Below are 26,190 nucleotides of genomic sequence, written 5' to 3'. Positions count from 1 at the left end.
TGATTAAATGATTTCTTGCAAATAGTATAATTGGCAGTTCCCCCTTCATGTTCTTTCCCATTCTTTTAAATACGCATTTTTAACTATGTGTTATTGTCAATGTTTTAAACATGGCTTATTGTCAATGTTTTAATTATGTTTTATTGTCTATCATGTTAATCACTATGTTAATTTTAGGTGGAAAATCGTAATGAAAATTTATCACTTTTTAATGCGCCAGTGAGAATTAAAATGACGTAGGAATTATGAATTTTCTGCTTTTTACCATTTACCTTTGTTGTATAATTGGAAACACACGTTTGGGTAGTATCGTATGGTCCGAATTTCGGCTTCCGGGGAGGTCAGCAGTGATTCTTCATGTTTCTAAGTCCTAAAAAATAATTCTAAATGATTCTAAGTGGCACTGAACTAAACGTGGTGTATTATAACAACGCAAGGCGAAACCTTCGTGGAACAAAACATCGTGGGAGAACAAAAAGCAAAAAGAAATGTATCATGCTACAAAATATCGTGATTGAAAATAAAGCGATTCAAGAACTTCGCAGTTTAAAAACATCATCGTCAATAATATCGTGGTAAAAAATAAAGTACCTACAAATTATCGCATGACGATGACATGCACACATGCGTTTTCAGGTTTTGAAAGTTGTAAATTCATGTTCGTATAAAGATTTTAGAGCGCAAGAAGAAAAGAGGGATTCTTTTTTCTATATTTCATATTTTAGAACGAACTAATAATTTTTTACTGAAAAAAATAAGAAGGAAACTTTAAAAAATTACATTTAAAAATTGAAAATGGGTAGAAAATAATGCAACTTGACTAAATTTTAAATTTATGTAGTTAAATAACAAACGTCATTAATAACTTAACCTTTTTTTTATAAAGTTTAACTGATAATTTTATATGCAAAATACAGTCTAAAATGCTTAGAAAAAGGAAGATAAATAACTGCATGAAGTTACCTCTGTAAAAATTTCTTAGTTAATATTATTTTCTTTCACATTTGTTTATCTGATATTGTTTTAGTGAGAATTATATACTGCTTTGTTTACGTTTATTCTTAAAGTGTCGTTAACATTTTCACGTATAACGTGCAGTCAATTTTATGGATGTTGATTTGTTAGTTATGTAGGAAGTCAGTTACTTGATATATATGCGATTTGGAAAACGCATGTGTGAGATGTTATCGTCATGCCATGATTTGTAGGTACTTTATTTTTTACCACGATATTTTCGACGACGATGTTTTTAAACTGGGAAGTTTTTGAACGGCTTTATTTTCGACCATGATATTTTATACCACGACGTTTTCGCCTTGCGTTATTTACTCCGCTACGTTTTCTTCCGCCATGTTTATGCTGCGATATTTTCGACTGTAACCGTAGAAATGCTCTTTTGAGGAAGTTCTAGAAATAAATAATTGCCTTGCCAGCCCACCTTAGGCCGAAACTGAGGTAGTTCGAGCTCATATTGGAATCACTAGACATCAAAATGATGATATGAACTCAAAACGAGCAGCCGACGAGTTTCATGAAACACATTAAATGTGCCACTTCTAGGGCTCGGAGTTAAAGGCCATACTCAGTAAAAATCTTGTCAAAGAGTAGGAACACTGAGATGCTGAAACAACAAGATGAAGGGGGCATAAATTCTTCCCTAAAATCGGAAAATAGCTAACCATTGGTTCATCGCTCTTTTCAAAGTTTTAACTCTTCATGGCCAATTTATGAGCCCCCTGCAACGTTTCAGTCTTCGCGATGAAGACCAGTATGCTTGTGAAATGGTCCGAGATCTCGACCACTATCTCTTCAGTTGCGCAAATACCGCTAACTACCATCTCTGCAAATCTGCAGATGTAAATTTAAGAGAATGGGTAGATAGTACCTTTATGAATCTTCTTGCTCTTAAACGCATATGAAAATGTGGATGTGCAGCCAATTCCATAGCCAACATTTTGGATTAAAAGACTTCTTGCAAACAGTATAACTGGTAGTACCACTTTCATGATTTTTCCACTCTCTTATATCTGCAGTCTTAACTATGACTTATTGCCAATTCATTAATAGTAACTCCATTTACTGTGAAATACCTGTTCACTTTGTAAAATTATTTTGCATTATTTAATATGATTTATTCTGCCAATTTTTAATGTAGTGTGTGTTAATGCATTTTATTTACCTTCTGTGACGAACCTGCATTTATCCATGGCGGCCCGTAGAGCTAACACAAAACATCCGGTGGTTCAGTTTTTCTAATGCTATTTATTATTCGTTATATTTACATATTTACAACTGTCCTATTGTTAGGCGGACTACCTTCACAGAAATCATATTGCCTAATCAAACGACATTTCGTTTCTACTTACATGCATTGCGCTACTGCCAAGCAGCGCCCTCTACTTCTCTCTTTACAACACTCCTCACCTGTGAACTCTTTAAGTTCACACAAACCGAATAAACCATAATTTCTAAATCAAACACAACATTTGAATACTCTATAAACTACATCAAATTGCAAATAACAATTAAGTAATGTTTAAAAACATTAAATCAACTTATAAAGTAATTACTAAATAAAAAACATTATACTAAATCAAAATTGCCAATAATTATATAAACTAAACTACATTTAGCAACAATCAATAAAGATATTCAGAAGATGACAAATGTGCAAACAATAAATCAGATTATTACACTGTAACTCTTTACTACTAATTATGCACTTCAAGGTTGTACAGCAATTGTACTGGTCTCTTCAGATTACCTGTTTGAGTTTTTCTTAGACAAGAGCGAACCTGACCATCTCTGCCAGGATAAGTTTCTATTATCTTACCTAGCGTCCACAAATTCCTAGGTAAACGGTCGTCATATACAAGGACTACGTCATTAACATTAAACTGACCAGACACTTTAGTAGGTGGACATAAATTCACAGATCTTAAAGAAAGCAAGTAATCCTTCCTCCACCTATTCCAAAAGTGGTTTAACAAGGTTTGTTGATGTTTATACCTTTTGATCAAGGAATGTCTAGACCCAATCAAGTCTTCTTTGCACACTCTTGTAACTGGAAGAGAAAGTAAACGTTTACCAATCAAAAAATGAGCAGGAGTTAGCGGTGAGGGTTCTGAAGGGTCATTGTACACATACGTTATGGGTCTTGAATTAATTATGGCTTCGATTTCTATGAAGACTGTTTCTAGCTCATTCAAACAGAGACTAGAACGTCCAACTATTTTCCTTAAACAAGTTTTAATCGTTTTAAAATGCCTTTCCCAGAACCCTCCCCACCATGCTCCTTTTTCCACAATAAACTTCCATGTTATACCGTGGGAAGAAAACAAATTTTGTACAGATGGATGTTGAATACACTTCCAAATTTTTCGCAACTCGAGATCAGCACATTTGAATGTCTTGGCATTGTCCGAATATATCGTTGAGCACAATCCACGACGAGAAATAAACCTGCGAAACGCAAGCATGAAATTCTCCACGCTCATAGAAGGGACAAGTTCTAGATGTAAAGCTCGAGTTGTAGTACATGTAAACAAAAGCAGATAATGTTTATTCTTGCTGTCCCTTATAAAAAAGGGACCAGCATAATCCAGCCCTGTTACAGAAAATGGAGATAATTGAAGAACACGATCGGGTGGTAAAGGAGCGGTTTCCTGTGTACCGGCACGCACCTTGTATCGTTTACACAAAAAGCACTTACTTAACGTGGACTTGACGAATTGGCGTCCTTTTATAATCCAAAACTTTTCTCTAATATCGGCCAAGGTAGCTTCGACTCCAGCATGAAACAATTTGTTATGAGACTGAAAAATTACTAGTTCACTGTATCTATCCTTATAAGGTAACAGCCATGGGTGTTTTTCTTCGAAAGAAAACTCTGAGAATTGAAGTCTGCCCTTTAAACGCAGAAGATCATGGGTATCCAATTATGGGTTAAGTGAATAAATCGACGATGTCTTTTCTAAGCATTTTCCACTTGATAGATCTAGAATCTCTTTCGCAAAGTATTTTCGCTGTGTAACTTTTATCCAATAGAGCTCAGCTCGCAAAATCTCAACAGAGCTTAATGGACCTTCACTGAATTTCGTTTTATATTGTTGGCAAACCGCATAACATAAGCCGTAATTCGATACACCTTCAGCAGCCTGCTGAATCGCGTTAACTGTAGTAATGCCGAAGATTCTACGTCTTGAACAGAAACATGAAGAGATGTTTGCACCCTTGCTTCGTTCTGAACGCTCTCCTCGTCGATATTGGTCTGTTTATTTACTGGCCAAACACTTTCAGGTTGAGACAGCCAGCTAGGTCCCTGTAACCGAAGGGAACTTCTCACAAGATTAAAGGCATTTTATCCTCGAGATAAAAGGTCAGCAGGGTTTTGACTCCCACTGCAGTGAAACCAGCATTTAGGATCCGTGTGTGACTGAATCTCCGAAACTCTGTTTGATACAAAGGGTTTCCAGTTTCTTGCACATCCCTTTATCCAGTAGATAGTTATTTGGCTATCACTCCAAAGAAACTTTTGATGACACAGTTCAGGAAACAGCTTTGTCAAATACATAGACAATTTTGCGGCTACTAAAGCAGCCATCAACTCCAAACGAGGTAAAGTCATAGTCTTGAGTGGAGCTACGCGACCCTTTGCGGTAATGAAACTGGTGCAAATAATGTTTTCTGAATCAAGGTATCTAAAGTATGCTACTGCGCCGTACGCTTTAGGGCTAGCGTCAGCAAATACATGAAGACTAACATTAGATTTTTCACTACTACCAAAATATTTTCTCGGAAGAGAAAAATCCTCCAACACCTTTAATTTAGCTTGCCAGCGACTCCAGTCCTTAATTGTTTCTAATGGAAGGGTATCATCCCAGTCCACACCTAATGTCCAAATTTTTTGTAACAGAATTTTCATTTTCATCACAAAGGTTTCAAATACACCAATTGGGTTGTAAACTTTGGCCACCCTTTGGAGAATAGTCCTTTTTGTGGCCTCAGCACTGTCATGGGATAAACTTCCTAAAAATTCGCAATTCAACTTGATCTTATCTGCTTCAGAGTTCCAGATCATGCCCAAAAATTTTGACTCTTTAGCTGGTTCTATGTTATAACCTTTTCCAATCCACCAGGAATTAAGTTCCTCGGAATTTGACCTTAATTTTCTCAAATTCATCTCAGCGTCTTTAAAAATCTTAACCGCGTCTGAGGATAATCGACATACATCTTCAATAGTGTCTGCACCGTAGTATAAATCGTCTACATATAACGAGGAATCTAACATTTCATAACTTTCTGGATTTGTGCTTTTATATTTTTTAATGTGGAATTTTATCGTCATCGCTAAAATTGCTGGACTACAGCAAAGTCCGAATGGAAGACGTTTAAACCTTAAAACTTTATATTTTTCCTCACTATTCCCGAACCAAAGAAATTTTAAATATTCCCTATCCTTTTCTAAGATTCCTATCATTAAAAAGGCCTTAGCTAAATCTCCGCAGAAAGCAATTTCATATTTCCGAAATTTTAAATGTATGTCCAAAACCACGGGGATCAAACTAGGTCCAATGTCTAAAAAATCATTTAAGGAAGAGCTCGCGTCGTAAACAATCCTACAACTTGTGGTTTCCTTAGGTTTTATTATTTCCCTGTGCGGCATAAAATACGATGCCTCCGTTATTTCCTGTGAACACTTCTCAACTATACCCTCCTTCATTTGCTCTTCAATTACGGATTTATACTGCTGATAAATCTCAGGATTTCTAATAAGTCTATTTTTAAGACTTTCAAATCGTCTTAATGCTACTCCGAAATTATTTTCTAATTGCCCTGCTTCCGATTTCCATAATAAACTGACATAGTATCTGTATTACCTTCTACCCGTATTTCCTTTTCAAAGCTGTGAATCATTTCTCTCACCTCGTTAGAAATCCCTGAGTCATCGGTAAGGCCCATCAAATCTAAAGTCCATAACGATCGCAATGAACCAGTTACGCAAGAAGAAAGGTTTACTAGTGCCGTGTTCGCTCTCTTTATCTTGAAGGCCAACTGGGACCCATCCAAACATAGTAGAAATCGCATAAATTTCCTTTCCTAATTGAATCTTCCCCCCCCTTACCATCTTCCAGTAATAATCCACACCTATTAGAATTCCAACGCTTCCTTTACATAAACAAGCGATTCGCAATCCGCACTCATACATCATTTTTAGTGTTTGTTTTGACGGTGTGGTCATATGCGCAGCCGTTATGGCGTCAGTGACGAGACAGCTGATATTTACTTCGCATCCGAAACACAGAATTCGACAACCTTATATGTTTTAGGTACTGCGTATTTCATTCCGAAAGAATAAAGAGACAATGTTTCTTCTCCAACAAATTTTAAGTTTAATTTCTTAACTACACTAATATGAACAAAACTTCGTGTAGCACCACAATCGAAAATTAAATTAGTTAACTCTGACTTTCCGTCATAATGAGCTAACACTGAACAGGTTTGCAATAAAACATTTTTCTTCAATGATTTATCACAAGGAACAACAGAAAGCGTGTGTTCTTTCGGGGAGATTTGTGTTTCATCTACTGAATTATCTCGCGAGCTTTCGCACAATTCCTTTATGTTTTGATTTAAAGACGTTCGCGCTTTGTTACGATTTGAACTACTCGTACAAAGTGACTCGCATTTTAAGCAGTTAGTTTTATTCCTACACGATTTCCAAATGTGATATTTTCGAAAACAAATAAAGCATCTATTTTCAGTACGTAACTTACACAATTTTTCTTTAATGCTTTTATCACAAGAAAATGAGTTATGGGACTTTTCGCAGAAGATGCATGCACGATTATCAACAGCATTGAAACTGGCAGCCGTAGGTACATTTCTGTGAATTTTTTTATAATCAGACTTAGCATGTTCGAAACGTGGAGGCAAGGTAATTCTTTTATCTCGCGTCAATAAACTCGACGCTTCACGACATTCAATTTCCCGCTTTATGAAGTCCAACAAGTCTGAAACATTAATTTCTTCATTTGGGTTTTTCCTTCGATTAAATTCCAGAACGAACTCTTCTGGAATAGCTTTTAACAACACAGGTATTAATAACTGACCAAATGAACCTTTCGTAACTCCTTGCGCTTCCAAATTCCGAACTGCAATTTCGATTTCATCATATAACCTACGTAAAGCTTTAATATTATTTTAATTCCTTACTGGTTCTAAATTTAGCAGTTTGTTCATGAATTGACTAATTATTATTTCTTTTTTCCCGAATCTATCTTTTAAAGATTTTATACTCTCATCGTAATTTTTTGCATTTAATTCTAATGAAGATACTACATTACTCGCGGCACCTGTAAGTAATGTTTTCAAGTATGCGAATTTTTCTATCTTACTAAGACTTTCGTTTTTGTCTATAGTGCTTTCGTAACTGTTCCAAAACTCCGTAAATTTTTCAGGATCACCTGAATATTTCTCTAAAACTAGTTTTGGACGTTTTACCGTAGTTTGTACATTTTGCAGTCTAACAAGTTTTGTTCAGGATCTTTAATACTTATTTTATCCTCTTCCAACATTCGATTAATTCGTTTAATAGCTCGAGAACATTTTTCCTGATATTCCTCAGAACTAACTACATCCGCTTCTAGAGAATCTATCTCAATTACGGAATGAATTGCCTCGTCTAATTCTTTCAAATTACTTTTCTTTTCTATTAATAATTCAAGCACTTCGCATAATTCATCTGTATCTTTCTTTGCTAAGCTATCCTCGACTTTCTTTAGTAGTTTAGATACTACCGTTCTCAATGCGGTTTTCTTTCGTTTTGATCTATCTAGTTCTGCCATTATTTCGCGTTAATACATAAATGTACCCAAGACTGCAAATTATCAAAATTCAAATCAAACACGTTCAAAATTTAATAATAATCATGCTCTTACCTAGGGCATGGTCTGGACACATACTTCCTCGTGAAGTTCACTTTAACAAATCCAAACTTTCCGTAAGATGCACCATTGTGACGAACCTGCATTTATCCATGGCGGCCCGTAGAGCTAACACAAAACATCCGGTGGTTCAGTTTTTCTAATGCTATTTATTATTCGTTATATTTACATATTTACAACTGTCCTATTGTTAGGCGGACTACCTTCACAGAAATCATACTGCCTAATCAAACGACATTTCGTTTCTACTTACATGCATTGCGCTACTGCCAAGCAGCGCCCTCTACTTCTCTCTTTACAACACCTTCTTTTATGCATCATGTCATTCACTGTACATTACCTGTGAGTTTATTGCTAATGCAATTTTGTATTGCCAGTTATGAGTATCCTTCCGTCCTAGGTAATCGGCTTATGCTGCATATACACATTTCTAAAGTTACATATCCTGTATTTATTAAAGTGCAATAAAATCTCAGCACTTAAGACAACATATTTCTATTTCATTTATCACTTTGTCTCTTTATAAATATATTGTATTTTCACTGTCAGTTACCTGGCAAATTTGTAATGTAATCCCTGCTTCGCCTTAGTGACTGATTTCTTCTGTTTTATAACTGTATTTTCTTCTGTTACACTTTTCTGCTTTTAATTATTAGCAGTAATGTCAAGACCACATCACTGTGTATTTAGTTCACCTTATTAGACTAGTTCATTTCATGAAACTGTTTTATTTAGTTCTTTAACTATTGGTTTTATTTATTTATTTATTTATTTTTAGTTGTTTATACTCATCCAACCTTTTCAACCATTAATTTTTAGTAATTTTGTTACAAACTCGAAAAATGACCTTGAGCTACAGACCCTGTGTCCGAGGAATTGTGCCAATTTGATTGCTGTCATCGTTTTACACAGTTCACCACCTGCTACCTGTCCGGAAATTCTAAATGTTCGAAAATCGCCTACTCCTGTTATTCCGGTATAGCGACACTACGTGGGTACCCGTTAACTGCGAAGGCATTTTGCTTGAATTGCAGAATTTTGTTATAGACAATTTGGGAATTTTCGGCCGATATTCTAATACCCTAGTGCAGAGGTGGAGAATGTACTTCTAGCTCTTGTATTTATTAATATTTAATTACACAGATTACTAGAATTTAAAAATTAATAGAATTAAATAACGTGAGCATTTCGCATCAGCAAAATCTTTGCACAAAAATAACCATTTTGCAAGCCACTTTGGGCAGAATTATTACGATTGTCATCCATATTCGCGTAAATGCAATGCGTCATCTTGGATTTCGGCAGATGTTAAATTTACAGTGCTGATTTTACTAAATGTACTAAATTTACAATGATACAGAGATATACGTACAGTGTTGATATACCGCACGTTGATATACTGCAAGGTTCGCTGGCTGTCAATAGGACAGGTTTTGGTAAAAGTTTTAACTTTACGACCACAAATTTTAAACTTTTATCAAGAACAGGGAAAAGTATTTGATCGAACAGATGAAACATTTTGCAGAAACACTGCATTTTTGTCTCATATTTTGACAAAACAAAAATTTAAATATTTGCCTGCAAAGCCCAACGAAGCATATTTATAAAACGTGGCAAAAGATCCTAGCGCTTCAAAAAAAAATAACTTTTTTTTTTTTTTTCCCTTTCTTGCCGGGTATATCTGCAGCACACTTCCCGGATCTAGCAAAAGTGCTGAATAAACAAAAATGTAAAAATGAAACATTCCATTAATATGTAGGTGTCTTGGAATTTTTAATAGAAGAATGTACTGGAAGATTTTCAGATTTTGACGAGTACACGTCCGCTATGAAACTGGCATTTGAACCACATTTAGCAGATATATCCAAAGCTTCTGCGGAGCTACAAATGAAGTTATTTGAGTTGCGGGTAGATAGTATCATCTAATCTCTTTTTGACACTAAAAAGGATCCCACAGAAATCTGGAAAACTGCTGTTGAGTATTTGAATATTCACGTCTAAGAGAGCAATCACGTCATTTACTTCCCTGCTTTGGAAGTGCTTACTGATGCGAGTCAACATTTTCTCTCTTGACAAAAATTAAAACTAGTTTAAAAATACAAATTACAGATCCTCATTTAGAAGATCTACTAAGGCCGCGCGTTAAGAAACTTTTTCCAAATAATCAATTACTTTCAGGCAAGAAACAAATGCTAAATTACTACTAAATCCTACTAAATTAAACAAATCCTACTAAATTAAATAATGTGATATCTTTGTTGAAAAATACTTCTAATTTATTATTTTTATTCGAAACAGTATTTAAATACATGTACTTGTTTATTAAATACTTATTTAAGATTAATGCTATAATAAGTTATTAGCCTTACGTGGATAAAAAATATTTTATATTGTACATTTTTATTTTAATTAATTATTTTATGTTTTTTGAAATATTTCAATATAATGTATTAATGTGATAAAACTATACTCCTTTATCACTGCCTAATTTAAATATAGCTTCTCATGGCAAAATGGTTCCCAACATTTGCCCTAGTGGATTGGTCGCTCCATCACTGTTGACGAAATAAACACGAAAGGGAGTATCAACAAAGAAGGTTATACACCCAGAATATTTAGTATATAGTATCTACATCTAACCTATAAATTCTAAGATGTTTGTATTATGGAATCATTAATTGCAGATAACATTTTCACAAGTATTTAATCGCTTATCTAATATAACTGAAAAATTTACTTTAGCATTACGTCATTACATTTGCTTAGAATGTAAAGCCAAAAACAACTACAATTTTGTGCTTTATTCAAAATTTAATATAATTACTGTACTTATCTGAATAAAATTTTTTCCCTCTAAATTGCATCTCCGAAGTCCTATCTAACTTGAAAGTTAAGCCTATCATTAAAAGCCAAATATTGATTTTAATATAAGTAATAACTTGATTTGAAATATTAAATGTAAATCCATAAAATATACTGAGTAAAAAGGAAATGGCTGCAGCAGAATATCTTGACTAACATAATCCACTTCAGTAAACTAAATATGAAATTTTACAGTTATAAGAAGCTATATTTAGTTATATATAGGCTAGCTATATATGGCTATATACAGGCTGAAAGCTATATATACAGGCTGAAAGCTATATATAGGCTTCTGGGTGACCGGAAAAATGCCCACAGGAAAAGTGCTCACAGAATAATGCTCACAGGAAAAAAGCCCACATAGAAAAAAAGCTCACATGGAAAAATGCTCATTTAGAAACATGCTCACACGAAGAAAAGCTCACATAGATATATGCTCACATGGAAATAAGCCCACTGGTAAATAAAACACATAGAAATATCCTTACATTAATTAATCAATAATTAATCGATTTGAACATCGTACACCTACTGGTATTTACAGTATATATATATATATATATATATCAAAAACTGTGTAACTTTTGTGTAGATTTAGCTGCTATATAAGATTAACAAACGGGCCGTTTTGAATAACAAAAAACAGAGGAGGAAGGAAGAAAAAATGAAACAGAATATACAGCGAAAAATTATTACAATTTCAATTGTTAAAAAAATAAAATAATAGTAACTATAAGTTACACATTTTATAATATAAACATTTAGAAGAATAAGAAAACATAAATAATTATTTTATTTAAATTTCGTAAAATACCTTGTATATTTCACATAAACTTATAAGGTATGTCTCCCATCTTCTTAGCCTGCCTTCGTGGTGTGGTGGTCTGCACGCTGGGCGCGTATTCCAGATGTCCGTGGCTCAATTTCCGACGAAGGCTTTGCTCATTTTTCACATCTCCTGCTTCCAAAATACCTAATGTCTCTACAGTGGCGCCCGAACTAAAAGGATGGTGGATGATGATTCTTCACACCCAGAATTTGGCGACTGGGTCCCCTAAAAACCTCAGTCGCCCTTTGAAAGGGAGAGTATATAAGGTATTTCTTCCGCCTTCCTAGCATGCGTTCGAGGTGTGGTGGTCTGCACGCTGAGCGCCTATTCCAGAGGTCCGTGGTTCGATTCCCGACGAAGGCTTTACTCATTTCTCCTGCTTTCAAAATACCTAATGTCTCTACGAACTTACTGAGTATTAGCTAATATCCGTTAATATCCAATTTTATCATCGATTTCATCATAGTTTATGTGATTCGCGATTACCAAATGTAAGTTTTCATATTTTCTTTTTTTTTTTTTTTCCTTTTTTTTTTTTTTTTTCTTTTTAATAAACGTTGACAGGCTATATCTTTTTTCAGTCCATCAAACAAAAACCACATACTAAAATAGCTATAATTAAATAATGAGTTTAGTACCTTATGAAAGCTTTCGTAACAATTTGTTGTTTTAGGAGATTTTTCGAAGGCTGCTTCATAATGATTCCACACTTCGATTGGAAACTGTGGTCTTCTAGAACTCTTTGGCTCCAAACTTAAATAACTACATTCAAACATAAATTTCTATAGATACATATCAAAAGTATTAAAAAATAGAGTAAAAAAAAACAAAAATAAACTATTGGCAGTTACAGGAAAATAAAATGTCGTACAGGGGGCAGTGGTATAAAATATTACAGTACATGCAAAATTTTACTATAGTTTTTCATTCTTTTATATACCGCCCCTGAAAAGTTTAATATGAGCATTTGTCCAATATTTTTTTCAAATAAACAAATTATTTTTCTTTAAAAATTTCACGTAGGTGTGCGATGTTCAAATCGATTAATTTATTGGTTGATTAGTGTAAGGATATTCCTACGCATTTTATTTATCAGTGGGCTTATTTCCATGTAAGCATATATCTGTGTGAGCTTTTTTTCCGTGTTAGTATATTTCTAAGTGAGCATTTTTCCATGTGAATATTTTTTTATGTGGGCGTATTTCTGTGTGGGCTTTTTTCCTGTAAGCATTTATACCTGTGAGCATTATTCCTGTGGGCTTTTTTCCTAGAACCAGGCTTCTGAAAGATAAAGCTGAGTTTTGTTAGATTTATTTTATACTTCTTAAACTAAGATAAATTCTTTTAGAAATTTTAAAACTGAATTTCAAATTTTTTAAAGTGATGTTATACCAAAATATTACTTAAATGTGAAAATAATTAATAGCTAAATAAAACCATATATTCATCACTACCTAAGTTTAATTTTCAAAATGTTAAAATATTTAAATATTTAAGGAACTGAAAGATATCTGGTTACACCCTGTAAACAGCCGTTAAAAAATTAAATTAATAGAATCTTTAGACGACTTTTAGTTCTTCAATAAAAATGATAACTCTTATGTATACGGGGGTTTATAAATAATGATTTGGTTAGAAATTAAGATAAATTCACGTGTGAATAATCTAGCCAAGTGAAATTTGTTTACTTAATATAGAATGAAAGAAATTTCAGCGGAATACAAAACTGCTCATTTCTCTTTTGAGCATATTTTATTTATAAAAACATTAAGTTATTTGGAAGCATGAGAGATGAAAAATGAGCAATGCCTTTGCCGGGACTCGAACCACGGACCTTGTAAGCCTCGCGTTAGATTCTAGAGCTAAAGGTTTTCAACAAGGTCGTTTTAGACCTCAGTTTCAAACTAATTAACTCTGGCGGGAAGTATGTAAGGATCTTAAGTTTTACTAACGTTTATTTTATTTTAAATCTTTACTATCACTTCTTATTTTCTACTTCCGCCCAGAATTAAAAGATTTTACTTATTTATGCAAATTTGTCTTGCTAACGCCAAGTGCTTAAGTTGTGGCTTTTTGCCAAGCGAGAGAGAGGAAGGAGTTATTAGAAGCAGGCCGCTGGCCATAGTAGTTTTACTCGTTTGCTGGTTGCCTTCAAGGCCAGAGGTTTTCCTCTTGATAATTTTAAACGTATCGTAGTTTTAGCAGCTCTCTGTACTACATCCGGCTTTTTGTTAATTAACGGCCAATCTTGAAGTTAGGCACTTGTATATTAATCCAAAGTTAGTTTTAGTTAGTATTTTTATGTTCTTACGTTCAGACCACAAGTGGTTGGTCTCTGTATTCCGAAGTCCGGAAATCTCTGTAAAGATAGAAAAATAAAGGGTTTCGTATACCCTTCCTGTGTGTATTGTCTACTTCACAAATTATTGAACATAGCTTGAGTAAGCTCCCTGTTCCAAGTCAGGACAGTTCATGTTTCCAAAGCAAGTAAGGAGGAATACCAGTCCTGATAATCTCTCGAATACGCGCCCAGTGTGCTTACCATTCATTACACCACGAAGGCATGCTAAGAAAGCAGGAGAAATAACTCCTTTATTTTAAAGCAAAATTAATTAAAAATGTCTAATATTGTTTAATGTCTAATATAACGTCTAATATATTGTTTAGTTATGAGGAATTATACTGTTAATTAAAGCCAATATTAAATAATTACTTACCTGTTATTAGAACAGCTTTATTTAAAGGATCCACTTTGTCCCGTAAATATATTCTTTTAACGAACTGGAATATGAATTTTGATAATACGACAAAGAAAAGCAATTTAGCAGCATACACATAATATTCTGTAATATTGCTGGGTAGAACACCAGCCATTATTTTTAAAATAATCGCTGTAATCACATAATGTATGAGAATCACAAGCGTCAGTTTGCTGATCATCATTAACGTTTTAGAGTTTGTCCTTAGCCTTGACGGAGTTGTAGTTGATATAAAAGTGATCACGAAGTAACTGCAGAATTATATGCTAGACATTTCCTGGATAATAATACATTTCTGAGCAGTGATGATGCAGTTTTGTGTCGTACAGGAAAATTAAACCTTAAATTTATAGCTTCTTCTTTCCTTAAACATCAATACAATTTAATTGTGTTGCGATACAATGTGAATTAACTCGATACACTGCCTCGTTTTAAACACAAAACTTATATTAAGTAATTGGACAATACAAGCATAAACAAGAAAATAACATATAAAACTTTAAAATACGAGAACAGAACCAAAATAATGAAAAATAGACAGCATTCCAACTGCCTTACGAATGTGTTAGTATGAGTCCGACAATTCAACTGAATTCAATGCTCTTTGGCATAGTTCCAAATGCGAAAGAGTCAGGTTGAGTAGTTCTGTTCCGGTTCATCGGAACATACTCCCACCCTATCAAGCATTAGTCCTGATATATGGGCAAAGGTGCTAATTTATGAATGTTTCTTTTAAAAATAGAGCTTTTAGTTTTAACCGTAGCCACACGAACCACTCCGTCAGCACCATTATGAAGTTCGACCACTTGTCCTAGTGGCCAAGAACCTGGAAGATGACCATCATCTAGTAACAGGACGATGTCTCCAATTTTCATATTCGGCTGAGTGTCCTTCCATTTCTTTATGGTTTGAAGAGAAGATAGATATGCTTGGGTCCATGATTTGCAGAAGTCTTTCCGCATCTTTTGAAGAAGATCCCACCTATTCCGTATATTGGCAGGGCTAGTAAGAGGTAGTTCAGGAGGGGATATGATCACGTCTCCTGTAAGAAAATGTGAAGGAGTGAGAATATTAATGCAATCAATGTCAGTATTGTTTACACTACATAAGGGACGAGAATTTAAAATGGCTTCTATCTCAGCCAATAGAGTTGTCAATTATTCGAAAGTAAGTAGAGTTTCACCGATTACTCTTTTACAATGATATTTGGTTGATTTAATTGCGGCCTCCTAAATTTCTCCGGAAATGAGGAGATGTTTGAGGTATAAAGTGCTATTCTATTGATGCTTGAGTTAAATGATGCGCAACGGCTTCGTTTTTAGGAAGTGAAGCCCACAATCGTTGTATTTCGCTGAGCTTTCGATTAGCCCCAATGAAGTTTGTTGCATTGTCGCTGTAAATGTGACTTGGAGCTCCTCGTCTAGCACTGAAGCTACGCAAAGCAGCTAAAAATGCATCAGTGGTTAAATCGCGGACTGCCTCGATGTGTAATGCCTTAGTAGCGACACAAAAAATAGAGCAATATAAACCTTGGTTGATTTTGCTCCACGACCCTTATTGAATTTGATTGAAATAGGACCGGCATAGTCCACTCCGCAGTTGAAGAAAGACCTCTCTAGTGTTATACGATGCTTAGGTAGATTACCCATAAGCTGGGATGCGGTGGATGCTTTAAATTTGAAGCATTTGATGCATTTGTAAACACATTTGTTAATGAGCTTTTTTCCACCTATGATCCAATATGATTGTTTGATAATGTGGGACAGTAATGAAGCACCAGCATGTAAATAAGTCACATGCTTTTCTTTTACGATGAGCTCACTTATCTTGTGTTTAGCAGGTAGAATCACTGGGTGCTTTTGATTAAAGATAATTCTGAATTTTGTAAACGCCCTCCCACCCGTAAAAGACTGTTTTCATCTATAAACGGATGGAGGGAGTGTAGCTGACTTTTCTTAGGCAAAGATCTTTGGTTTTTAATGCATTTTAAATCTTCATTAAAATAATCTTTCTGAACCCACCGAATTATGATTATTTCTGCATTTTTAGTTTCCGTGTAAGTGAGTGGAGAAAAGGAATCAGTTATAAATGTTTGAGATTTGTTATTGGTTTCGCACTTATTGATGAATCTTAAATAATATGCTAAAATGCGTATAATCTTAGAAAATGATGAATATTTTTCAAATAAATCACTATATAATTCACTTGACATAGCACTATGAAATGAAAATATAGGACCAAATCATTGTTCAGCTTAGATCCTTGATTTCTTTGGAAGCGGATTCCTCATTCGGCCAGTGAGACGAATCCAAAAAAAGCCAACTTGGGCCATTCCACCACAAGTTGCAATTAGTAAGCCATTTAGGATCAAGCGATATCTGCTGGGTTCTCTTTGGAAGGGACATGCCTTCAGTATTTTGTTGGAAGTACTTCGATTATTTGAGAAGTCCGGTTTGTTACAAAAGTCTTCCATTTACGGGGATGCGCGGAAAGCCAGGAAAGTACAACTTTGAAGTCAGTCCAAGTGTAAACATCAAACTTATATTTTTTGATAGTGTTCATGACTGCACGATATAACTTTGAAAGCAAATGAGCACTGCATAATTCCAATTTAGATACTTGTTTGATAGGTGCGACTTTAGTTTTAGGAACTTTAGTTTAGGACTTTAGTTTAAGAAACTTTTATTTCATTTCCGTGTATTTGTTTACAATATATTGCAGCAGCGTAAGCAAGTGTTGAAGCGTCGCAAAAGCCGTGCAATTCAAATGTGTCAGAGGAAATAAGCGTGACACCTCTAGGAACGGTAAAATATTCAACTGCATTGAAAGATTTCTGAAATTTAAACAAATCTTCAGCAAGACTTTGTGTAATAGGAGAATCCCAGTCACCTTTTGTAAGCCAGAGCTTTTGATAAAAAGTTTTCAATACAACCATACATGGTGAAATTAATCCCGATGGATCGAAAATGAGTGCCGATTGGGACAAAATGTGTCTTTTTGTCAGCGGTGAGGTGAGTGCAAGTGCGGATTTGAAAATGAATGTGTCTGTTGAAGAGTTCTAAAATAATCCTAAGACTTTCGTGCTTTCCTTATCATTAGGAATTATTTCTAAATTAGTGTCCGTTGAACAATGTTCTTGAAATTCCGCAAGAAATGCATTTGAATTAGAATTCCACTTTCGTAGGCGGAAACCGCGCGCTTCTAAAATATTGGTAATTTCCTTACAAAGTGATATTGCATCACTATTGGTACTTGAACCCGATAGCAAATCATCCATGTATACATCGTGTAGTATGAGAAACAGCAATATTTTGTGAATAATCTAGTGCAATTTGCTTAATGCATCTAGTGGCTAGGAAAGAAGCTGGAGCTAAACCATATCTTACGGTGTTTAACTTGTATGTGCGTATTTCTTCGTTAGGATTAAACCTCCAAAGTATTTGTTGGTTATTCCGATCCTCATCGAACACTAAAACTTGACGGTACATTTTCTCTATGTCTGCTGAAAAGACTATTTCCGGAAATCGAAAATTAAGTAAAATTTCGAAAATGTCTCGTTGCAATTTAGGACCAAAACCCAAGATTGGATTCAATGATTTACCGTTGGAAATTTTACATGAAGGTTCGAAAACGACTCTTAATTTGGTAGTTGTACTAGACGGCTTGATCACTGCATGATGGGGATGGAAATATTGCTCATTCTGAAATCTATTTCAACAGTTTCGTGTGACCAATTCCATATGACCTAAATTTTCCTATTTCATGCATAAAATCCTTGTATTGGTTTTCAAATTCCGAGTTTTCCTTAAATTTACGTTCCATAGCATATAATCGTGAAAGTGCAGCTGGTTTTGAATTACCTAATTCAGATTTAGATTTTAAAAATGGCAACTTCACAACAAAACGACCATCTGAATTAACTGAATAATTTTCCTGAAAATGTGTGAAAATGTTTCTTCAGGTGAGAATATAGTGTCAGTTGAATTCGGTACCCCTTCTAACTCCCAAAACCGTTTCAATTCGCTATCAGTATTTATTTCGTAAATATTCAAGTTTGAAAGTGAATTTGATTTCGTTTGAGATTCCGGTAGTTTTCCGGATATGAGGAAACCACAAATTGAGTTTTGAGCAATTAAATCACTTTCAGAACAAGTTATTTGTCCAGGAAGTAAAATAGAAAACAAGTAGTCAGATCCTAGAATAATATCTATCTTATCCGGAATGTGAAAATATGGATCAGCTAACTTTACATTTTTCAAATGCGAAAAGTCTTTCTCATTTATTTTTTGGCTTGGAAGCGCAGCAGTTAGTTTATCTAATACAAAGGCCTTAATTGGCATTCTCACTGATCTATCATGGATTGACATCAACTCAGTTTCAACGCAACCTCTTGTAACTCGACTTCTGAGTCAGCTAAACCCTTGACAGGAAAACGCGCATTTTTTCTTTTAAATCCCAATAAATTAATACAAGATTCAGATAATAATGTTGATTCGAAACCACTATCACAAAGCATTTTAATATTACGTTTTTGGCCCATCGAATCAATTACATTTACATACGCAGTTGGCAATAAGCCAAAAGTTGTTTGAACGCTATTATTTTGAATTGCAGTTCTGTTTTTGTTTTCATTCGTAGACGCAATGTCTGGTATTTCATTCGCGGTTGGATTCTTTCTTTATTGTTCTGACTGAAAACTGCTCTCAAAAAGAGACGCAGATGTAGAATAACCTTTTAACTGATTTTCACACAGAGTACTATGATGCAATAACTGGCAATAATGACAACGATGTTGAGACATACAAACAGATTTTTTGTGCTGACTAGACAAACAATTTAAACAAAGATTATTTTTTCTAACAAATTGAGTTCTTTCTTTGACAGTTAGTGCTTTAAATTTGAGGCATTTGAAAAGAAAATGATCTGATTTACACATAATACATTTGATACTTTTGTTAACAGAAAATTTTTAACACTAGGTTTCCCTTTCTTTTTCGTGGAAAATTTCTAAAGAGGAACATCTATCATTTATAAATTGAATAAACATTTCAAAAGTAGGAAATTCCACTTTTGCCGAAAGCTCAGACCATTGTTTACATGTTTCGTTGTCAACCTTCTGTAATAAAATATAAATTAGCCAGACATCCCTTTCATTAGCGTTGGGATCAATAGATTTTAAACTTCTGATGATCTCATCAGATATATCGGCAATTTTTCGCAAATTAATTGCATTTGCATTAATAACACAAGATTGATCCATGAAAGTTTTTATTAGTGATGTGACAATTTGTTTTTTCTTACCATACCTAGATAATAATTTTCCCCAGGCTTCCATATAACTATTTTCTGAAATGGGAATATGTTTAATAATAGAAGTCGGTTCATCAGTTAATAAACCCTTTAAATATTGAAATTTTTTAATGTTGCTTAAATTTTCATTGTTATGCACTAATGATACATATAAGTCCTTGATAGACATCCAGTTTCTGTAATTACCATTGAAAGACTGCATATTTATTCTCGACAATTTAAAATTATTAGCAGTATTTGTAGTACTATAACCTGGTATTTGACGTTTATTAACATTAGTAACTTGCATATTAATAGTAACATTTAATTTCTCAAGTTCTTGTTGTAGTTTGGCTTTGGTTTCATAATATTTTTTCTCAAATTCTTCCATTTCAGAACTTTCCGGCGGAAGTTCTGCGTCTGCTTTGTCAAAATCAGAATAAATTCTTTAAATTTTTTTAAAGTTTATTCATCAAATCGTATTTTTCGAATAATTGCTAATCGTCATTAATAAAATTTGAAATTCTGGTAAGAACAGCTTTCGCTCTACCTCTATTAATTTTTCTAATCTTAACCTTGTCCTCTATTACGGCCTAATGGTGCAATGAGGAAAACCAAAGTCAAACTTGTAAAAAAGAAACAAAAATCCTTATCTTGCTTGGCCTTTAAATGAAGTTCGAAGCTAAAAGTATCCAGTAATATCCAGTACTGTACCGAATGTAGAGTTGCAGTGCTGACGAAACCAAAATCAAAATTCCTTTAATCTCGCCGGTGCCTCCAAAATTTAATGTTGCGCTGTAATGTGAATGAACTCGATACACTGCCGCGTTTTAAACACAAAACTTATATTAAATAATTGCACAATACAAGTATAAACAAGAAAATAACATATAAAACTTGAAAATACGAGAACAGAACCAAAATAATGAAAAATAGACAGCATTCCAGCTGCCTTGCGAATGTGTTCGTCTGAGTCCCACAGTTCAACTGAATTCAATGTTCTTTGGCATAGTTCCAAATGCGAAAGCGTATTGAGTTGTTCTGTTCCGGTGAACCGGAACAAGTTGCATAACATTTGATATACAGTGACTGCTTTCTCGGTTAATTCTGAAGAAACAATTTGAATTGTTTTCTTAATGAAATATGTTTTAGGTTTTCAATGCGATTTTAATTTATCGAGTTTTAACGGAAGCTTCCCACCACCGCCAATAGCGTCCACTCAAATAATTCGTGTTGGTGTTTTTAATTATATTTTGTCAAGCAATTTTTAGCATTTTAAAGACAGAGACTTGGTTTAGAACACTGCGTTGTGAAACTTGGGAAAACAATATCGTTTTCATCAAATAAAAGCTGTCTGAAATGGAACTATCACGTTATCAGATTAGAACGATCAATTACTTCGAGTTCTCTTGCAAAATGTCAGAAGCAGAATGTCACCAAATCATGTGTACAGCTTCAGGTACTTTCTTTCTTTTCACCATCGACGGAATAGCTGGCCCACTGGGTTAGGTGCTTTTCAGCCTGTTGGATCTCGTCAATGGAATTAAAAATAAATACATGAATAATCATAAATAAAGAGCTTAGAACTGTGTCCTTCGGGGATTGGCCACGAAGCGAGGAACATTGAAGTAAGGACCAGAAGATGGGAAGAAGGTGCGTGGTGGGGACTGCTGAGACTAAGCGGAACACTATTATCGTACATGTTAGGCATACAGTTATATTAAAGATGTGCTATAAAAATCAGGTACAGATGACCAAATGCATTGCAAATTGTGGAATACATTAAATGAGTTCTGGATTAATCCTAATATTAAATATAATTAAAAACAGCAAAAACAAAAAAAACAAAAAAACAAGACATTATGTAAATTAATATATGTACAGAGCGGGCTGCTGACGGCACGGTTTCCAAGGAAAGAAGTCACTCCAGATTGTCAGCCATGCTTTTAGGAATTGTAGTGCCGTCTCTAATGCGGCTGAGCGCATATTTATTCGTAATTGTGTTCTTGAACCATGCTGGCATATTGATTGCAGTTGGTCTTTTTAAATGGGTCTCTGTGTGCAAGCAGTCAAACAGATAGTGATCTGGGTCACCAATACTGCCACAAATACATTGGTCACTGTCTCTTAGGCGAAATCTGGGAAGACAGGACATATATAGGCCATGCCCTGTCAGATACTGTGTGAGGTGGGAAGAACTGCTATTTAAATTGTGGTTAACATTTGGTTGGAAATCACACAGTCTTCTGCCTGTGGTGCTTGTCTCCCAGTAGTTTTGCCACTGCTTCATTAGTTCACATTTAAGAGTAGTTTTCAGATACGAGTGCGGAAGGGGCACACCAATGCAACTCACGTGGGGTTCATTGGCTGCGTCTTTCGCAATCATATCCTCTGCTTCATTTCCTTTAATCCCCGTATGGGCTGGAAACCATTGTAGCTGGGGCCTTAGACTTGCAGCTTCAGGTACTGATATTTTATCAGATAACACTGAGAAAATATCAGTACCTGAAGCTCAAAAACAAGGACTGAGACGTTCAAGAAACAAAGCTCTCTGACCGGCCTACAGTGTTGATGAGACCCTCCTGAAAGAACTTGTAAAAAAAGATCAGTATGCAACTATTCGAGAGCTTTGCTAATGAGTTAGACGTTAGTGCCATGCGCATTAGTTGCGCTAAGCATTGCATAAGCTTGGCGTGCAAGTTCAATAGCTTGGTGCCGCATGAACTGACTCAAGAAGATAAGGAGCGATGTCTTCGGGCCTTCACTAATCTGCTCAAATATCAACGCTAGGACAAACATTCTGGACCGAATCGTCACTTGTGATGAAAGAGGGATTTACTTTAAAAATACAGGCTGGACAGGGATTGGTTTGCGCCCGGTGAGCGCGTCGGCAGCGTCCCAAAGCGCAATTTGACCAACAGAGAGATCATGCTTTGTATCTGGTGGGATTGCCGTGGTATTAGCCACAAAGAGTATCTAGAAAAATGTAAAACCCTCGACAGTAAGGTGTACAGCGAGATTATTTTCCGTGTTCATGCTGCTGTCAAGGAAAAACACCGAATTGAGTTTTAGCGCAAAAAGCAAACGTTCCATACAGATAATGCAAAACCACATATATTCATTGGCTGGACTCTGTACGGACTCGAATGGGATATTTTGCCACACCCACCATATAGCCCCGACATCGTTCCTTCGGTCTCCTACATTTTTTCACACATGCAAGCTACATCTTGCTGGTGTTCTCTTCCATTCTGCAGAGAATGTCCGAAATGAGGTTGATCCGTTTCTGGATTTGCACCAAGTTTCTAGGCCGAAGACTTTGAAAAACTACCAAACTTTTGGCAGAAAATCATAGATTTAGGTGGCGATTACTACCCGCACTAAAAATACAGCTTTCATGTTTTTTTTTTTTTTTTTTTTTTTACATGATAAAATTTTTTTTTAGTGAAAAACTTTTGTTACCACCAGATACTTTACACGTTAAGTATCAATATTTTTTAAAAATCACTACACATTCATGATATGATAAAAAATTAATTGTTTTGTAGACATTTTTCTGGGGGGGAGAGGATAACTAATGAATTCTTGCGACAACTAAAGCGTCCGATACTACAGTCGCTCTTCATGTACACAACACAATGTTCCACTAAAAAAGACACATTCATATAAATGGTGTATACGAGCCAATTTTCGTTAGAAATCCCTTCACAAAGGCATCGTTTCCCTTAGGCAGATAGCTCCCGAATTAACGTCAAGGAAAGATGAAACGTCAAGGAACCTAGCTAACTATGTTGCGACTTATCGCTGTGTTCAAATAATTAAGAACCTAGACTCAATGGTTAAATAACCCTTTTATTCACTCAAATAAGAATAACAGCCGATCCCTTCTCGGGCTTAGAGGAAAGCCTCTATTCAGACTTTAATTCAGAATAAGAAATAAGAAACTAAACGATAATTAAGTAAACTGACTTAGCCGAAGCTAGACACAATTATGTAACTTAGTTGGACCTTAAATTAAACTAGCCGGCGAATATTAATAGGCATGTGTAATATGGCCTAGCGTAACAGCTTCACGAGTGACTTAGGCAGAAGGCAAACACGCTCTACATAGGACTCCTAGTACTCTCTATCGAAGTTAGTTGAACCTTCCTTAAATACTTCTTCTTCTAACTCATTTGTATTCAACGCGATTCTAAAACCTCATTCTGGTAGGAAGCTGTAAGTGGAAACAAAAATTGATAGGAAAGGGTTTCAAAATTAAAATAACTGTTATAAAATTAAAATATACAGTACAACATAATTGAGTAAACCAACCAAGCCAATCCAACCATTCGTTGAATGTAACTAAATTCTGATCAACTATTCAACTGTTCAAAACTGTTCAAGTTAACGACATGATAAGGTTAAGTTTGGTTTGGATTAGTTTATTACGGCAAAACACACTAGGGCTAAGTGCCTAAGGGAAGCGATGAAGGCATCGAGTGTTTTCAAAGGGCAACTGGCTCGTGTGCACATTACTCATGATTTAAACCACGAAAGCGTGCATTCAGCCAGGCCATTCGCTTAGACTCGGACCCGGGTCGGAAATACCAGTTTACAACTATTTTACCGCTCGTCCTCTGATGGGCCATTGCCATGATAAAGGCTAATTACTATCTTATCACTGCCATTTACTACCTGAATATGTGCAGATATCATAACGTAATAGATTATATGTACATTTTGTTCACGACAATCAGTATGCTGTCTTTATTTTCACTGTTGGTGGTTACAGATTTATACTCCCAATTACAAAAATGCCTTAATTGAAACAAATATTCACATTTTATTACTTTACAGTTCAAAAAACAATTTTCTAAAAAATGATTGAATCTAATGTTTTTATACGAACCCCTTTCTTTAATGATTGTTTATACTCATTACATTCAGCTTTGGCAGTTTTTTGATTGATTTGAGAGGGACAGTTGTCTCTTCGTACTCGTTTTGAAATTAATGTATCCACTCAGATTTCCTGACCTTCATCACCCTGTCTGGAATGCGGCCTACCAGCGACCGAGCGGTAAAGCCGCTGAATACTGACAGTTTTTTGTCCGAGTTTGAAATCCCGGCAAGCATTCCGACTGTTTTTTGTCCGAGTTTGAAATCCCGGCAAGCATTCAAGCTTTCCGTGTATAATAGCTAGTTTCCCTTAGAAATGCCTGCATGAAAGAGTCTGTCCTCTTAAGCAGATAACACTCAAGTGTATAATCAAATAAAGCAAACCTCTATTTGGGTAATAAAAAATTAATAATACTTAGTATTATTGAATCGTGCTGCTCTTCATTAATGTTACAAGTGTTGTAAAACCAGTGGCAGGAAAAAAGACTAAGAAATTACCTAATACCGTTTAACTAAAGAGAATGTAATGATATCTTCTCTTAGACAGAATGTGGAACGAGAGAGATGGAAGCAACGCTGAAGTGAAGGAGCCTTGTGCCGTATAAAGAAATCTGAGTAAGAAAATTAGCGAAATAAGGCCATCTTTAGTCCAACAGAAGAAAAAAATTTGGAGATGGATATGGCTTTTTGCAACCCTCTGGGTACGCCATTACTGGATCACAGCCATGCTCGATTTGTGCTCTATCAATCTGGCCAGAAAAGGGCGATAATGTCGCGGAGACATTGCTGTATGTGGCTGTCGTTGTCCTGTTGAAACATGTTTCCTGGGAGCCCTACGGTCAGAAGCAACATGTTATTGAACACCATAGCCTTGATGCCCGTTTCTTGTCCCATTTTCAGAAGAAAATTGAAGTGTGGATACTTTGTCTTGGTGCAGCTCTACTGACTGATGTGGGTAAAGAGAAGGTGTCTCATATTTGAAAATTGGGTATAAAATATGTTCCTGATAATATGTGCATTTGGTCTTACCATTTCTATCTATTCGCCATGTTTTTAATTTGCTGTTATATTAAAAACAAACAAAAATCATAAATCCTTTAGAAAAAAATTTTTTAGATTCTTCGAAGCATGTTTTAAGAGTTTCTTTTTTTTTTTCTGTTTTATGATAATAAATGCATTACTTTTAATTGCAGTTATTTAAATTCACCAAAGATTCATTTATTGTGGCAACGTTTTTCCATTTTGGCCCGCATCAATGCTTTTCATATATAATTCTCCAATAGATTCTGCGTTGTGATATGTCGTAGGGAAAGACGATTCGCATTGTATTTTTTCGCCTTTTTAAATTTTAATTCAGAATTAATCACTTTGTTTACATGTGACGCTGAGCATTTTAATGATTTTGAAACTGTACTTTGACTTGGCAGATTTTCTTTTAGCATTAAATATCTTACCGTTGCAACAGTCAGAACATTGCGTTTTTTCCTTATGTATGTAGTATTTGGAACAAATTTTCCATTTGAAGCCGAACTCTGAGTTTTCAAAATTTTTATTGACAATAATACCTATCGTAGCTTTAGATATCGAAACACCATGGCTTTAACATTGTTTGTCAATAACTAGATGC

At 35.0% G+C, this 26,190-nt stretch overlaps 2 protein-coding genes across 3 annotated transcripts in view; both read right to left on the bottom strand.

Moving 5' to 3' along the window:
- The window catches only part of LOC118198247 (estradiol 17-beta-dehydrogenase 2-like), a 49,242-nt gene extending 34,553 nt beyond the window's left edge, over positions 1-14,689 (bottom strand). Inside the window, exon 1 of one of the 2 annotated variants that reach the window (XM_085817673.1) lies at positions 14,355-14,689. In XM_085817673.1, the coding sequence (XP_085673799.1) occupies positions 14,355-14,580 (226 nt within the window). In that variant the 5' untranslated portion in view covers positions 14,581-14,689. Of the gene's footprint in view, positions 1-7,940; positions 8,350-14,354 lie in introns of those variants that run through there. The other variant, XM_035369876.2, reaches the window with a different exon arrangement.
- A 133-nt stretch (positions 14,690-14,822) lies between these two features.
- Positions 14,823-26,190, bottom strand: part of LOC118198245 (D-beta-hydroxybutyrate dehydrogenase, mitochondrial-like) — a 52,215-nt gene continuing 40,847 nt past the window's right edge. Inside the window, exon 4 of the mRNA XM_085817674.1 lies at positions 14,823-15,438. Within this exon, the coding sequence (XP_085673800.1) occupies positions 15,083-15,438 (356 nt within the window). The 3' untranslated portion in view covers positions 14,823-15,082. The remainder of the gene's footprint in view (positions 15,439-26,190) is intronic.

The sequence above is a fragment of the Stegodyphus dumicola genome, chromosome 5, assembly GCF_044657685.1.
Source record: "Stegodyphus dumicola isolate Sdum_Otavi_A_Nest chromosome 5, ASM4465768v1".
Classification (NCBI taxonomy): Eukaryota; Metazoa; Arthropoda; class Arachnida; order Araneae; family Eresidae; genus Stegodyphus; species Stegodyphus dumicola.
Note: the sequence above shows the minus strand (reverse complement) of the source record. Positions and strands in the feature narration are given on the sequence as shown.